The sequence below is a fragment of the Tarenaya hassleriana genome, unplaced genomic scaffold, assembly GCF_000463585.1.
Source record: "Tarenaya hassleriana unplaced genomic scaffold, ASM46358v1 Cleome1, whole genome shotgun sequence".
NCBI classification, from domain to species: Eukaryota; Viridiplantae; Streptophyta; class Magnoliopsida; order Brassicales; family Cleomaceae; genus Tarenaya; species Tarenaya hassleriana.
Window position 1 is genome coordinate 304,465 of NW_010960187.1, and position 13,321 is coordinate 317,785.

At 41.1% G+C, this 13,321-nt stretch overlaps 4 protein-coding genes across 6 annotated transcripts in view; 2 read left to right on the forward strand and 2 right to left on the reverse strand.

The window, feature by feature from the left end:
* Nucleotides 1-2,114, forward strand: LOC104807877 (serine/threonine-protein kinase BIK1-like). Its single transcript, XM_010533339.2, has 6 exons — nucleotides 1-243; nucleotides 487-791; nucleotides 877-1,012; nucleotides 1,087-1,217; nucleotides 1,301-1,424; nucleotides 1,558-2,114. Exons 1-6 carry the CDS (start codon nucleotides 192-194, stop codon nucleotides 1,908-1,910), a joined length of 1,101 nt encoding a protein of 366 aa, XP_010531641.1. The 5' UTR covers nucleotides 1-191; the 3' UTR covers nucleotides 1,911-2,114.
* A 700-nt stretch (nucleotides 2,115-2,814) lies between these two features.
* LOC104807945 (serine/arginine-rich SC35-like splicing factor SCL30) lies at nucleotides 2,815-5,659 on the forward strand. Of its 3 annotated transcripts, none has more exons than XM_010533438.2 (8): nucleotides 2,815-2,919; nucleotides 3,125-3,291; nucleotides 3,411-3,488; nucleotides 4,096-4,263; nucleotides 4,410-4,450; nucleotides 4,894-4,972; nucleotides 5,065-5,259; nucleotides 5,336-5,659. In XM_010533438.2, exons 2-8 carry the CDS (start codon nucleotides 3,143-3,145, stop codon nucleotides 5,448-5,450), a joined length of 825 nt encoding a protein of 274 aa, XP_010531740.1. In that variant the 5' UTR covers nucleotides 2,815-2,919; nucleotides 3,125-3,142; the 3' UTR covers nucleotides 5,451-5,659. The 3 variants fall into 3 exon arrangements, with proteins under 3 accessions (XP_010531740.1, XP_010531782.1, XP_019058268.1); XM_010533480.2 differs by having other exon boundaries at nucleotides 2,822-2,919; nucleotides 3,055-3,291; XM_019202723.1 differs by having other exon boundaries at nucleotides 2,824-2,919; nucleotides 3,121-3,291.
* Nucleotides 5,660-5,963: 304 nt separating this feature from the next.
* LOC104808042 (AP3-complex subunit beta-A) lies at nucleotides 5,964-11,714 on the reverse strand. Its single transcript, XM_010533587.2, has 11 exons — nucleotides 11,425-11,714; nucleotides 11,050-11,126; nucleotides 10,615-10,864; nucleotides 9,733-10,359; nucleotides 9,386-9,559; nucleotides 9,041-9,167; nucleotides 8,839-8,948; nucleotides 8,484-8,684; nucleotides 7,075-8,039; nucleotides 6,608-6,871; nucleotides 5,964-6,426 (listed from the first exon to the last, which is right to left on the reverse strand). Exons 1-11 carry the CDS (start codon nucleotides 11,638-11,640, stop codon nucleotides 6,090-6,092), a joined length of 3,348 nt encoding a protein of 1,115 aa, XP_010531889.1. The 5' UTR covers nucleotides 11,641-11,714; the 3' UTR covers nucleotides 5,964-6,089.
* Nucleotides 11,715-12,699: 985 nt separating this feature from the next.
* LOC104808117 (expansin-A4-like) overlaps nucleotides 12,700-13,321 on the reverse strand; it is a 1,424-nt gene continuing 802 nt past the window's right edge. The window contains exon 3 of the mRNA XM_010533709.2: nucleotides 12,700-13,314. Within this exon, the coding sequence (XP_010532011.1) occupies nucleotides 13,005-13,314 (310 nt within the window). The 3' untranslated portion in view covers nucleotides 12,700-13,004. The remainder of the gene's footprint in view (nucleotides 13,315-13,321) is intronic.

A 13,321-nucleotide genomic window follows, 5' to 3' on the forward strand; every position in this document is an offset into this window, starting at 1 on the left:
TCTTTTACTCGTTCTCTGTCTTCTTCGCCTTCTCTCTCTCTGTCTCTCTCCTTGATGTTCTTCTTCATGGGACCATATGGGTTTTCTATAATTTCTTGGGTTCCACTACTTTGACAAGTCCTGTTCTGCCGTACAGCTGAAGCAATACAACGAAAAGGGAGAATCTTTTCGTGTTCTTCCTGTCTGGGTTCATGGGTTCTTGTCTCAGTTCTCGGATCAAGGCCGAAAGTCCTCCCCGTAACGGTAACGTACCTCCGACTACAACTTTCTCAGTTGATTTCCCCCCCCTGATGTTTGTTTCCCGGGAAAATCTGGCCTTTTGCATGTGTTCGTTTGCCCGGGTCCATGATTTTGAACAAAGGAAGGAAATTTTGGAAATTCATAAACTCGGAACATGATTAGACCATCGTATGATTCTCTGGGGAAAAATGCGATGTAGAAACTTTTGTTAGGATCTGAATCTGGGCAACGCATGTGTTTGTGCAGAAGCAAATTCGAGCGAGAAAAGCAGCGATCTGTACGGCCTAAGTCTTTCGAGCCAGAAATCGTTAGTGAAAACAGAGGGAGAGATTTTACAGTCTGCGAGTGTCAAAAGCTTCAGCTTCAACGAACTCAAGCTCGCCACCAGGAACTTCGGAACAGACAGCGTGGTCGGAGAAGGAGGCTTCGGTCCTGTTTTCAGAGGCTGTATCGATGAGGACACTCTTACTCCGACTAAACCGGGAACCGGTTTGGCCATCGCGGTTAAACGGCTTAGCCGGGAAGGTTTTCAGGGTCATCGTGAATGGCTGGTGAGTATTCATTTCTTCCAAAAGTTTGGATCTTTACTTGATAGTTTCGGTCTTCTGATTGTTGTTTTTGTGTGTTGGATTCCAGACAGAGATCAACTACTTGGGTCAGTTGAGTCACCCGAATCTGGTTAAACTGATTGGTTATTGTCTGGAGGACGAACACCGACTTCTTGTATACGAGTTTATGCCCAACAGAAGCCTTGAGAATCATCTTTTCAAAAGTGAGTGATGATCATTTTTGTAAAGGTTAGCTCATGGAATTAGAGAGATTTATCATGATTGGGTTATGGGGCAGGGAGTTCGCTCTCGTGGAGATTACGGGTCAAAGTAGCGGTAGATGCGGCCAAAGGGCTCGCTTTTCTTCACAGCGATTCCGTCAGAGTGATCTACCGAGACTTCAAGGCTTCGAACATCTTACTTGATTCGGTATTCAGTAGTGTCATTAAGTCTGTTCAGAGTCTTGTCTCCAAGCAATTAGATTATGACTTGTGTTTTGATTCAAATGATAGGACTACAATGCCAAACTCTCGGATTTCGGGTTGGCCCGAGACGGCCCAATGGGTGATCAAAGCCATGTTAGTACGCGGGTCATGGGTACTTACGGGTATGCCGCTCCTGAATATATGTCCACAGGTACATCAATCAATTTATAGATGTATCAAAACATGATGTTTAAGTAGCATATATCAACTATATGGTTTGACTGGTAGCTACTTGATCTGAAACTGATCTTGTTTCATCCTCGTATCCCGTTTTATATGGTCAGGACATTTGAACACGAGAAGCGATGTGTACAGTTTCGGGGTGGTTCTGCTGGAAATATTGTCGGGTAGGCGAGCATTGGACCCCAATAGACCGGCTAAGGAAGAAAACCTCGTGGAATGGGCTCGGCCTTATCTCACCAGCAAACGGAAGGTCCTCCAAATCGTGGATAGACGGTTAGACGGACAGTATTTGCCGGAAGAAGCGGTTAGAGTCGCGAGCATAGCCGTGCAGTGCATCTCCTTCGAACCCAAGTCTCGTCTAACTATGGACCAGGTGGTAAGAGCCTTGCAAAGAGTGCAGGACAACTTTGGCAAACCGACCAAAACCGAACCGGTTAAAGGTACCGAAAATTAGGATTAAAAACCGGAGTCTGATTCCTGAAAAATTGGATGTGCAGACAAAAACCCTTTAGGTTTTGTAGGTATAGAACATGTGGCAGTACTGTATTTTGTACGAATTTTCAGTGTATTGTACGGATTTCCATGTATTTTGTTGTATTGATCTTAAGATTGATGGAGACTGGAGTGAGTTAAAAGAGTGTTGTTGATATTTGTAAAATTTGGAGCATAAAGAGATTATACAAAATAGAATATGGGAGTCCCGTTTAGGAACTGGAATAAATGGGAGCAAAATGGAATGATTAATAAGATATGGGGTCAAAGTGAGTATTCCTCAAAATGGAATGGGGAAAGGAAAACTCACTTGCATCCTGGAGACTGCATCCTGTTTCCCGCTTTTCTATTCGTACTGTGTGCCGTTTCTGTGGACCTTGTCGAAGAAACAACCAACGCAACGCAATGGCTTGTGTGTGTGTTTCAGCTTGTTTTCTTCTTCGTCCTCGTGGCGCGTGTGGTACACTGCCGCAAGTTCTTATGGTTGTCTCTGTCATTAATAGAATTTAAAATAATACTTGCAATTTTTTTTCATTGAATTGTTCTTTTTTATGAAATCTTTATTTAAATTGTGTTGCAGGATTACTAACTATATATGTGTATATATCTTTACGTATGTGTTCCATTTATTTTTGACATATTTAAATAATTTTTAAAAATTCTATGAAATTTTTTAAGATAAAGAGAGAAATGATTTCAACTTTATATTGAATTACTCAAAACAAATCAAAATCAATTAGACAGTCCATATATTTAAAAATGAAATGAAATTAAATCTACACGCAAAGAACTGGGCCAAGCCCATGTTTCAATGGGGGCCCAGTTTCTTATCACAAGGAAGGCACAATCCTTTCTCTGTTTCTAACAGAACATTACTACGAACTTAGGGTTCATTTCAGATCTCTGTCTTGACGAGGTGCTCTTGAATTCTCTTCTCTGCACTTTTTGAAGTTTTCTGCGTTCGATCGCAGGTAAATTCCGCTCCTTTTCTCGCAAGTCATTCTTCGTTAGTGACTGATGCTCCGATGCAAACCCTAAGTGTTTTGAGCTTTGGTTTTGGGTTTTGAGGAATTCTCTGTGACGCTGGCTAATTTTCGGACTCTTAGGTGTGATTCCGTTACGCAAGCTTGATTTTGATGTCTTGTTTGATCGGGACGATGTTGTCTTGGCGAGTAGGTAGGTTGGTGTTTGGTCATGAGAAGATACAGTCCACCGTATTACAGCCCTCCGAGGAGAGGATATGGTGGTCGAGGGAGAAGTCCTCCTCCTAGACGTGGATATGGTGGGCGTAAGGGCTCAAACCATGGAAGCCTTTTGGTTCGAAACATTCCTCTTGATTGCAGGTTTTGTCTCTCTACGAGTTTTTTACTTAGTTTCAGCTAAGATTCCCTACTCTTATGCAAATTCTGGGTTTTGGCTATTTTTTCTTGTCATCAAAAGTTTTAGTTTATTCTGTTTGCAGGCCGGAAGAGCTCCGAGTTCCTTTCGAGAGGTTTGGACCTGTTAGGGATATTTATATCCCTAGGGATTATTATTCTGGGTAAGTGGCCTCTCTTGCTTGTTTCTCTTTTGCTTGGTCGTTGGCTGCTACATGATAGTTTCAACTTGTGCATCTTTTTATCATCATTAATGCAAGTTTAATGCCAATGATGATTCATTTCTTTTGAAGCTGCAATAAGTGAAGAATATCCCTTGTTGAAGCAAATAATAATGAAGAAACTTCCCTTGGAAGTGGTAATAAATGAAGCATATGTTCAAGTAACACCATAAATTACTCTCGTACCTTTACAAGTTTGAGGGGGAAAGCGACTTGAAGAGTCTAAGTTTGGGATCAAGTGCTACTTATTCTTTTCAAGCATGTCAAGATCTTTCTAGATCTCTCCCCTCTTTTCAAGTTATTATGCTTGAACTGTGAAGAAAGGTCAGCTACTAACCGCTTCCCTTAACTTGAGCTCTGCATTAATGGAAACTCTCACCCTCAGAAGCTGACTTTTACAGTAGTTTCGAAAGGTATACTGGCTAATGATTGTGTGTTCAGTGATGTTCTGGTGAATGAATCTATGGAGGAACCTTTTTTCCCTGATGTAAGTGCTTATGTATGGACCATTGACTACTTGGAATGATAAAGTTTCTATATCATTATGCAGGGAACCCCGTGGATTTGCTTTTGTGGAGTTTGTGGATTCATATGACGCTGCTGAGGCTCAGTGGAGCATGAATAAGAGAATATTTGCTGGGAGGGAGATTACTGTCGTTGTTGCTGCAGAGTCGAGGAAAAGGCCTGAGGAGATGCGTGTGAAGACGAGGACAACTAGGTAATTCTTCTTCGTTATTTGTGTTGGTTAGTTACCCGTTTTTTACTTCTGAAAATAGGGAAAAGGGTTTTAATCAGATATGACTTTATCATTTGCATTCATATGTTCAGAGAGAACATCATCGATTTTATTTCAATTTTTTTCAGGGGACCTTCAAGCCATGGAGGTCGATCTTCTGCCTACTACGGTTTGTGATTGTGTCTCTTACTTTTGCTTTTTGCTCTTTGAATCCGAGATTGTTATAAAGCCTGATCAGACGTCTTTCGGACTACTTTAAGAGTTTGTCCTTGTCATGTGATTATCTGGTCATAATTTTCTCCTGTTTATCACCTTTGCTGCTGTTCAATTTGTTTTCATATGGTCCGGAAAGAGGAAATTTGATTCTCATCATTCTCACTACGATTATGACTGCCTGAGCTTATGAATCCTGTTACTTTATTTCTCGAGTTCAGTTACCTGATGTGAATGATCTTGGCATTTAAGTACATTAGCAGCAAAATTATGACCGATATACAAATGTATACAATACATGTATAGTATATGCAAGTGCATTCTGAAGTTTTATGTATACTTGTATATACACTTTCTTGGATACCAAGCAATCCTAATGGGGGTTGTGTTCATTCACAGGACGTTCTCGGTCACGCTCAGCCTCACATTCACGCTCTCCTCTCCGTCCATCGGACTCTAGAAGCAGATACAGATCAAGGTAATGCTTTCACCTCAACCTCTTTTCCTCCTCCATATTCTTCTCAATGTCAACCCGAGGAGATATAAAAATCGCGTGGCATTACATTTCAGATCGTATTCCCCTGCTCCAAGGCAAAGGGCAGATTACTCTGCATCTCCAAGGCGAAAGCAAGAAGAACACCAAAGATCACCACCAGCCCGAGATCCTACCCGAGAAGAAAACAGAAAATACAACCGCAGGTCCTATTCTCCCGGATATGACAATGCTGTAGATGGGGACAGAAATGGAGACAATGAGTACAGAGAGTAAGTGAGACGAGACCGTGTTTCAATTTCCGAGTGTGATTGCTTCCTGATAACTGTTACCGAACTGTGGTTTCAGGAAATCGGACTATGGAGCAGAGGAAAGGCGACGTGAGTGGAACTCATCGCCGAGAAAGGCATCAAAATCGCCATCGGGATCTCGATCCAGGTCTGCAGACTTATCCCCTAGATGAAAGCCTTGTGAAAAAAAAACCCCTCTTTTTCTGTCCCCCAAAAGATAAAACTCAAAAAACAAAAATGATGCAAGGTCTGTATGTGTCTGTTGTCTTTCCTCTGTTAGCAAGTTTAAACTCTGGTTTCTATAACAACATGGGCTTGTAAACGATCGTAAGTCTGCTGCATCCCCTCTCTCTCTCCATTGCCATATTCTGAGTTTTTTTTATATCTGAATTTTTTAATTCGTCTCCTTTTGTCTTACAAAAACGCGGATCTTTTCCAACTTTTATTTTTTTTTTGTTGGGTCGGATCAGATATCCAAAAACCATATCTGATGTGTTTGACCAATCCTACTCTAAAGTCAATGTCGGTAGATAGAATGGGTTATACATGTGCCTCAGATGAAATTGATTATTTTACTGGCCATACGGGTACGACCAGAAGCTCGTACAGAGAATCAGACATAAGGGCATGAGCCTGAGTTCCATTACCCCCTTTGTCCTCCTTTGTAAACGAGAAAGCATCTCCTGTGGGATTATAACAACAACAGCTCTTGGTCCATCAGTGTTGAACATAAGAACACCCCTTGATGCCACATCACTCAAAACAATCCACGCGAACTAAATAAATATAAATCTCAGATTTGGACATCTTTTTCACGGATCCGCCAAGAAATTAGCTACTCTGTTCAACAAGTTCAAGCCAAAGACGGTTTCCTCGCAGTTGATTTTGATGGTCAGGTTGAGTGGTTCTGAGCATCTACCCTCGACAGTTACGGAAATCAAGAGAGGGATTTCACTGCTCAAGATCTTGCTTCCGAACCTCAAACACAGACCGGTTGCATCTTCCAGGTTGTTTGCAACTGGCATCTCCACTGACACAAGGAATAGATTTGAATTGCTAAGCATCTTCAACCCAATACTCTCACATATCCATAGAAATCTGTCTTTCGCTTCGGTGCTCTCATCTCCAACGTGGCCTGTGAACGTACATCTGATACCCAAAGTCAAGAAAACCCGGGTTAATTACGGAATGGAAATCAACACGAGAAATGTACCCGAATCATATTTATCGTCACAATTTTTTTTTCATTCCATTAATGTACTAGTTTTCTTATAATGAGTCCATATAACATGCTACTTTCTATGATGGATGAGGAAAGAAAATAACTGACCTCCTGGTATACTCGAACATTCCCGGAAGGCGCGATTCGGTATCTTTAAACGCCTCAACGCTCATCGAAAATGGTTTCACAAAGTACCCAATATCAGGCCGCAACTTGACAGGAACCTTCTTCCCGTTGTAACGTAAGGCCAACTTCAAGGGAAGCAGGTGGTGATGAAAGCGGACCTGGATAATTCCCTTTGCTCTCTCACCAGGATCGAGACGATTAATTTCCTCCATAGGCACTAACGTTGGCACATTGTCTTGAGATATGCTGCAGGATTCAAAAGGAGAGGTGAGAGATTAGAGAATTAAAAGAAACAGTTTTCGAGTAAAATATCATTTGATACATAGAATACAATGAATAACTCGTGTCATATATCACTCGATAAGATGCTTTAATGTAAGCCGCGGTTATATATCAAATAAGCAAAGCATGTTTCTAAAGAAATCCGGACATTGAAGAAGAAAGTTTACCTCCCCTTTTCAACCAAAGCCTGGTCCACAGAGTCCGATGCCTTATTTGTTTCTTCCTCCTCCAAATTTACCTCCAGGATAGGTTCAGAAGAGCTATTCTCGAATACAATTTCTACACAAACATGCAACATGGATACAGTGGAAACTTCAGATAGAAAGGCGTAATCCACCTTCAAGCCATTGCCATTTGCAGGATCCAAAAGAGTATAGGTTTTTGGCTTCACTCTGCTTCCTATATCACCAATGGATATTTTTGCATAAGAGCTCTGATTCCTAGTTGAAACTGATGAATTTTCAGTCGATGTACTAGGCTGTTCATTTAACCACATATCCAGGGCCTTTCTCGACCTTAGTTCTTCGAGATCCGCAGAGTTAGAGACAGAACCACCACCTTGATTTGTAGAAGATTCAGTAAAATCTGATATCTGAATTAATGGATATGGCGTGTCCCTGGCTTCATTTGAGGGAGTACTTTCATCACTGTCACTGCTGGGAACTGAATCAGTAGCAGATTCAGAACCGTAATCATCAATTGTTCCCGAAGATCCTCGAGAACCATCCGAATCAGTTGCAACATCTCGTTGTCTTCTTAAATCTGACAACTGATCATGTTCCTCAAACACAAAACTACAAGGCTTCGGAAGAGGTTCATACCCAGGAGCTGCATGAAGAACTATATGCGACAGAGATCCGGGGAGATAAAACCGATGGTGAGAGGGCTTAGGTGAAAAAGGTCCCAGCTTTCTCCCAAATACATGTTCTGCAACATATGCAGTGAAATTTTCCTGAGGTTCGGCATCATCTCCCCCTCGCTCATGAGAAGCTAACTTGTCGGACAGCAGTTTTCTGAGGAAACGAGTCCGATCACGCACATCATAATTCAGGTCACATTCACCCAATTCAAGCACATAGCTCACAATCCTTTTCAACGTCAGAAAGTCTTCACCCTTTGCGCTTGTTAATACCTATAATCATGATGGAAATTTGGGAATAAATTAATTGATTTCTTCTCAGTAGTGATATATGCCAAAGTAAATACATATCAACATAAGGGGGAAGATGACCATAGCAAAAGCTAAAAGATTCAAATGCAGGCAGACCTGCATCAGAATAGGGATATTGTTTTACGGAAAATCAGACTATACTAATCCAGAAATGGAATAGGTTTATCCAGAGAAATAGATAGGTCGATTGCAAAAGAATAAAATAAATAGAAGACAGCAATATGAAATCAATCATAAAATTGCCGTAACAGTAAAAATATGTAGATAATTTCTTTTCTAATAAAAAAGTGGAACTTGCCATCAAGGGGTTGTTGAAAAGAATATCAATATAGTTAAGCTGACATACTTCCAGTTCCTGCCAGTGAAATCAGGATGGGAAGTTTTGAGATGCCTCTTAATGAGTACCTTAGCAGTAGTATTAAGAATCTGAAGTTTCGTGTCCGATGCCTCTGACTTAAAGCTCCATGCAAGGTACTTAATTACTGTGGTCATCATTTTAGGAATGATATGCCCCAAAGAGCTGTATACCCCCACCATCCAGATAATAGTTGAACGAGCAGCCGGCACCTTGATTGAATCAAGACTACGGAACAATTGAATTATCACCTTCAAAAACCCAAAAGCAAAAAAAGTAGGAAAGAAATCAATTGGTCATTCACAAACAAACAAACAAAGTGATAAACAGCACATATGAGATCATTGCAACACTTTCCATGCAATGACAAAGCGGTTCTATAAGTTAAGGATAAGAGGCGCGTACTTTCTCATGACTTAGCGGATCTTGTTCTATGATCGTCTGAACCGACATTACAGCTTGAACCAATACTGCAGCTTCTCCATCCATGGATTCAATATTGCCAGCAAAAGATTCTGAGACATTGTGAAAGCTACTTCAACTGATTCTGCAAATGATCTGAAAATGTATGCAATTGAAAAGAAGTATAGCAAACCCTGTTACAAACCCTGTCCAATTAGAGCTAACAATCCATCAAGGGATGAAGTTGGAATATTTGGTAATCTCTTTGCACATACACCAATTGCTGCAACTGTATCAGCCGCAAACTGCCTGTCTGGATCTCCAATATAATCCTAGGAGAAGTTCAGGATTGAAGCATTCAGTGATGCACATATCATTTGTCCACTGACATACCACAAGGATAGAGAAAAAAAATAACTGTTTGGGGGTGACAATTAGAAATGTTTTTATAAAAAAAATCAATGTGCTCAATTAAGTGTTTATGAAGAAAGTTAGGCGCTCATGAGTACCTTGCAGAAAATTCAATATTAAGTTCAGGAAAAGAGAGTACCTCAAACTCTCTGAAGATAGAAGAAATAGATGAACTGGTAGCGACAAGAGAAAGTATCTCCAGCTTCAATGCTTTAACCTGATATGCATCTGAGGAACTGATATAGAAATATTCAAAGTGTGGAGCAAACAGAGAGGGCACTGCTTTAGCAAACACTAAAATATTGCAGAGGACCTGCCATAAGCATGAATGAACAATGGTTAGAAAGCAGATCATATTCGTCAAGACTACTTGACAATTCATCTAAAAGAGTTTAATATTCTGTGCAAAAGACCAATACAAATGTTTTTGACATGAATGAAATAATAAATTATATTCACATGAATGATTTAGAAAAAAACAGTTACCACATATTTGGAGGAACTGGATGATCTAAGCAAAAACAAGAGTGGTTTAACAATTTTTTTAACGTCTTCCTTAGGTCCCATAATCCAGTGAACACCAGCTGCTGCCAGTACAACCGCACTATTGTTACTCCATAACAAAGGTGATGTACATTGAAGCAGAATCTTCACACCATCATTATCTGCAATAGATGTGCTATCTTTTCTACCAAAAGCAGATGAAACTGTGTCATGGCAACTAGACCGTGATAGGTAATCATCTGGTCCTTCAACATAACATTTGATGACCATGCCAACCAGATCAGAGTCTAATGACCCATTCATATCACCGTCTCCTTTATCCATCACAAGCTCCTTGCCTAAACCATCCTTCTTGCAGAAGCCATTGCCCAAACTATGTGGAGACAACATCAATGATTCCCGTACAAGTCCATGCCTTGCAACGGCATATCGCAAAAGAATTCCTATAAGTACTATCTGGCCCCACTCTTCTACATCAGGAAGAATCTCACACAATTTTCTATAGTTCCTTCTGATCAGTTCAAAGTTATTGGGGCAGACAGAAGAGAATGCTGCTGCTGCTGCTCCAACAACTCCAGGAGAATGATCATTCAACAATATCCCAACAAGCTGCAACAAGATCAATCACGCTCAATGACAAAATCATTACTGGCATCTAAAACCCCTAAAACCGAGGACCTTAGACACGCAAGTCCTACCCAAACTTCTATCACTACAACATGAATGAATAGAAACCTGACAAAATATTTAAACTCTAGGGCTCATCTATATACATGACAGAGATCTATAAACTGCAGCACACAAACTGGAAAGGACATGCATGACTTGTAAGTTATAGCTACCATAATAATTGAGTATACCGACCTCTTCAATTGCAGGAGCATGTTCTTCTAGCTGCAAGTCATGCAACTTTGGAAGAGCATTTGCAGCACATTTTCGGACATAAACTGCAGGATCCCTTGCACACTTCCCCACAGCTGCAAGCACGAGAGGTGCAATTATATGTAAACGAATCCCCGCCATGGTACGGAGTGCCCAAGCCCTAACCAATGGATTTGGATCCCCCAAATCCTTCTGGAAATAGTTGATCGAGAGCAATGCTTCATTTGGACGCCTACATAAACAACGAAAACCAATATAAGAAACATATTCAACGTCAATTTCTTTCATAGAAAAGCTTTAAATGCTACTACTTTAAAATCAATAAGCATCCCCTAACTTGAACATAAGCGCACATCAACAACGTGGAGAAACGAATAAAAGAACAAGTGGTTGATTAAACGATTTCCTTTCACTTACTTTTCAGCATAATGCAGTAGATACAAGTATACTAGTTTCTTCACTTCCAATGACTGCGACGCCACATTCTTGACCACCTGCGAACACATATACAGAAATGTAAGGAAAATCGTACAGAAGACAAGCAGAAAATCTCCTACCCAGATTCCCAACACCCCCAGTAACGAGGTGAAAATTAAGAATCGAATACATTTTTGCGCAATAAGACATCAGCTGAAATCTCCCTTTTATAATTCGCAAGCCGATAGTCCAGACAATCCAATCATGATGACGACCCTAGATCTCCCTGATCTTATTCAACCAATATACAATCGCGTACACACATATCCATAAATGTACACATGAACTTGTAAGCAACATGGATCAAGGTAGAACCTGAGGAAAGAAATTGGAGACATCGAATCCTTGAGCGATGAGAGCGAGGACGCGCTTGAGAGCCTCGCACTTCTCGGAGTCGAACTTGCTGTCGAGAAGCGGAGCGATGCTGACGTCCTCGGGATCGTCATACAAATGAGCGTCGGTTCCGATCCGGAGAACCACCGCCGACGCCTTACTCAGCGTCTCCGCCGTGGCACCGAACTGATTAAACATCGGAAATTCCGATCAATCCCGATTCCGATATCCAGAAACTTAACAAGTAACAGAGATGAAGAAGAACCAAAGAGCTGAAAGAGAAGAGGTATGTTTGGATGACGGGATAATCTTGTGCAAAGCTGGGTTTAGCTAAAACCATATCGGGTTCAATCCTACACCGATTCAATTGGGTCGAATTAAAGTTAGCCCATTAGCCAAACTAAACCCAACCATACCTAGGCTAACAAAACCCTAGCCCAGGTAAAATTCGTAGATACATATATATATACACACACGCACATACCTCTGCTCGCCGTCTTCATCGATTCACCGAGCTCTGGTTTCTCTTCCTTTCTGTTTTCCCCTAAAAAAAATGAATTTTTTTTTGGGTACAATTCCCGCAAATTCAAGATCTTTACACTGAAGAACAATTTTTTTTTTCATGGGCAATGATTAGAAAGAGAGAGGATTGAGTGGGAACTAAACAAATCCCTCGGGGTGGAGAAAACCCTAATCGAAATCGAAGGAGAATTCTAAAAAATTTTCCCTTTTTCGAATTAGGGTTTTTACTCCTCCTTGCCCTCGATGAAGGTCCTTCCAATTTTTACACTTGATATGAGCCCTGAACCCAGATTTTTCTGTAACATCGTCAGATTTTGGTGGGGGGTTCTTTCCTACCCTGGTTCTGTTCAAAGAAAGCCTTGATGATAGGGGATGGAAATCACGGTTTCTTCCATACAATGTCTCTATGTTTCTTTACATGTTTTGTCTTTGGACGTTTCCTTGTCTGCGAGTGTGTAGACTGTTCCTGTGTTGAGCATTTTCAATTTGAATCTCACTGCCGTGAGAGATTCAATAAATAAATTGTCTAAAAGTAATGACAAATTGGCCATAAACGCTTGTTGAGAAGGTGGAAATGCTGTAACTGGAGAAGCCCAGAAACAAAGTTAGTGAACATATATGGTTTAATCCATTTAGATTTGTTCATGTTACAGAGAGAGAGAGAAGACAAGAAGCAAAAGAACTGAAAGAATGTCCCAAAGGACATTGCTATGTAACAATGGCGTGAGAAAGAGATGAATTAGAAGAACAAAGTTGTGTATTAAACATCAGCATTACAAACTCATGTATTCAGAGAGCTGCGGGCTGTTCAACAATAACTTCTCACAGCCACTTCAGCTCTTCACCCCATAACTCAAGAGCACAGTCAACCGCAGAGGAAAAACAGACAAAAAGACACGAACTTTAAAAAACTCTCTCTCTCTCTCCCCCCACTACCTTGGCAAAATAAAAGTAAAGCCGAAATTAACGGGGCGTCTTTCTTGGGCTCCGTTTCATCAATTTTTTAAACTTTGTTCCCACACTTTCTCGATCTTCTCAAATCAGACCCTGAAATTCTTCCCGACAAAAGTTTGACCAAACTGCCAGTGAGAGGGAACAATGTTCCAGGAGGTGGATGATCTACGGTCACTGCCGGTGACACGGAACGACAGTGACTGACCAGCCAGAACGGCGTTAGACTGCCAGTTCTGCCCCCAGTTCCTGCTCATGCTCATCCACCCTGTCTTCGACCCCTTCACGCTCGCTCTCACTATGTCCCCGGCTCCCGCAACGTTCGTTATCAGCACCAGGTTGAAGTAACGGTGACCGTTTATCGTGAACCTTATCCCTCCTCTCTTCCTACACGGAACCCTACACG

What these genes read in the sequence shown, in the direction of transcription:
- LOC104807877 (XM_010533339.2), top strand. Translation starts at nt 192, where the DNA reads ATGGGTTCTTGTCTCAGTTCTCGGATCAAGGCCGAAAGTCCTCCCCGT. An exon ending in TGAGAATCATCTTTTCAAAA is followed by an intron (nt 1,013 to 1,086) that starts GTGAGTGATGAT and finishes GTTATGGGGCAG; the next exon opens with GGAGTTCGCTCTCGTGGAGA. An exon ending in TCCTGAATATATGTCCACAG is followed by an intron (nt 1,425 to 1,557) that starts GTACATCAATCA and finishes TTATATGGTCAG; the next exon opens with GACATTTGAACACGAGAAGC.
- LOC104807945 (XM_010533438.2), top strand. Translation starts at nt 3,143, where the DNA reads ATGAGAAGATACAGTCCACCGTATTACAGCCCTCCGAGGAGAGGATAT. An exon ending in AACATTCCTCTTGATTGCAG is followed by an intron (nt 3,292 to 3,410) that starts GTTTTGTCTCTC and finishes TTCTGTTTGCAG; the next exon opens with GCCGGAAGAGCTCCGAGTTC. An exon ending in AGAAGCAGATACAGATCAAG is followed by an intron (nt 4,973 to 5,064) that starts GTAATGCTTTCA and finishes ATTACATTTCAG; the next exon opens with ATCGTATTCCCCTGCTCCAA.
- LOC104808042 (XM_010533587.2), bottom strand. Translation starts at nt 11,640, where the DNA reads ATGTTTAATCAGTTCGGTGCCACGGCGGAGACGCTGAGTAAGGCGTCG. An exon ending in CTATCTTCAGAGAGTTTGAG is followed by an intron (nt 9,168 to 9,385) that starts GTACTCTCTTTT and finishes AACTTCTCCTAG; the next exon opens with GATTATATTGGAGATCCAGA. An exon ending in GTTAGCTCTAATTGGACAGG is followed by an intron (nt 8,949 to 9,040) that starts GTTTGTAACAGG and finishes ACAATGTCTCAG; the next exon opens with AATCTTTTGCTGGCAATATT.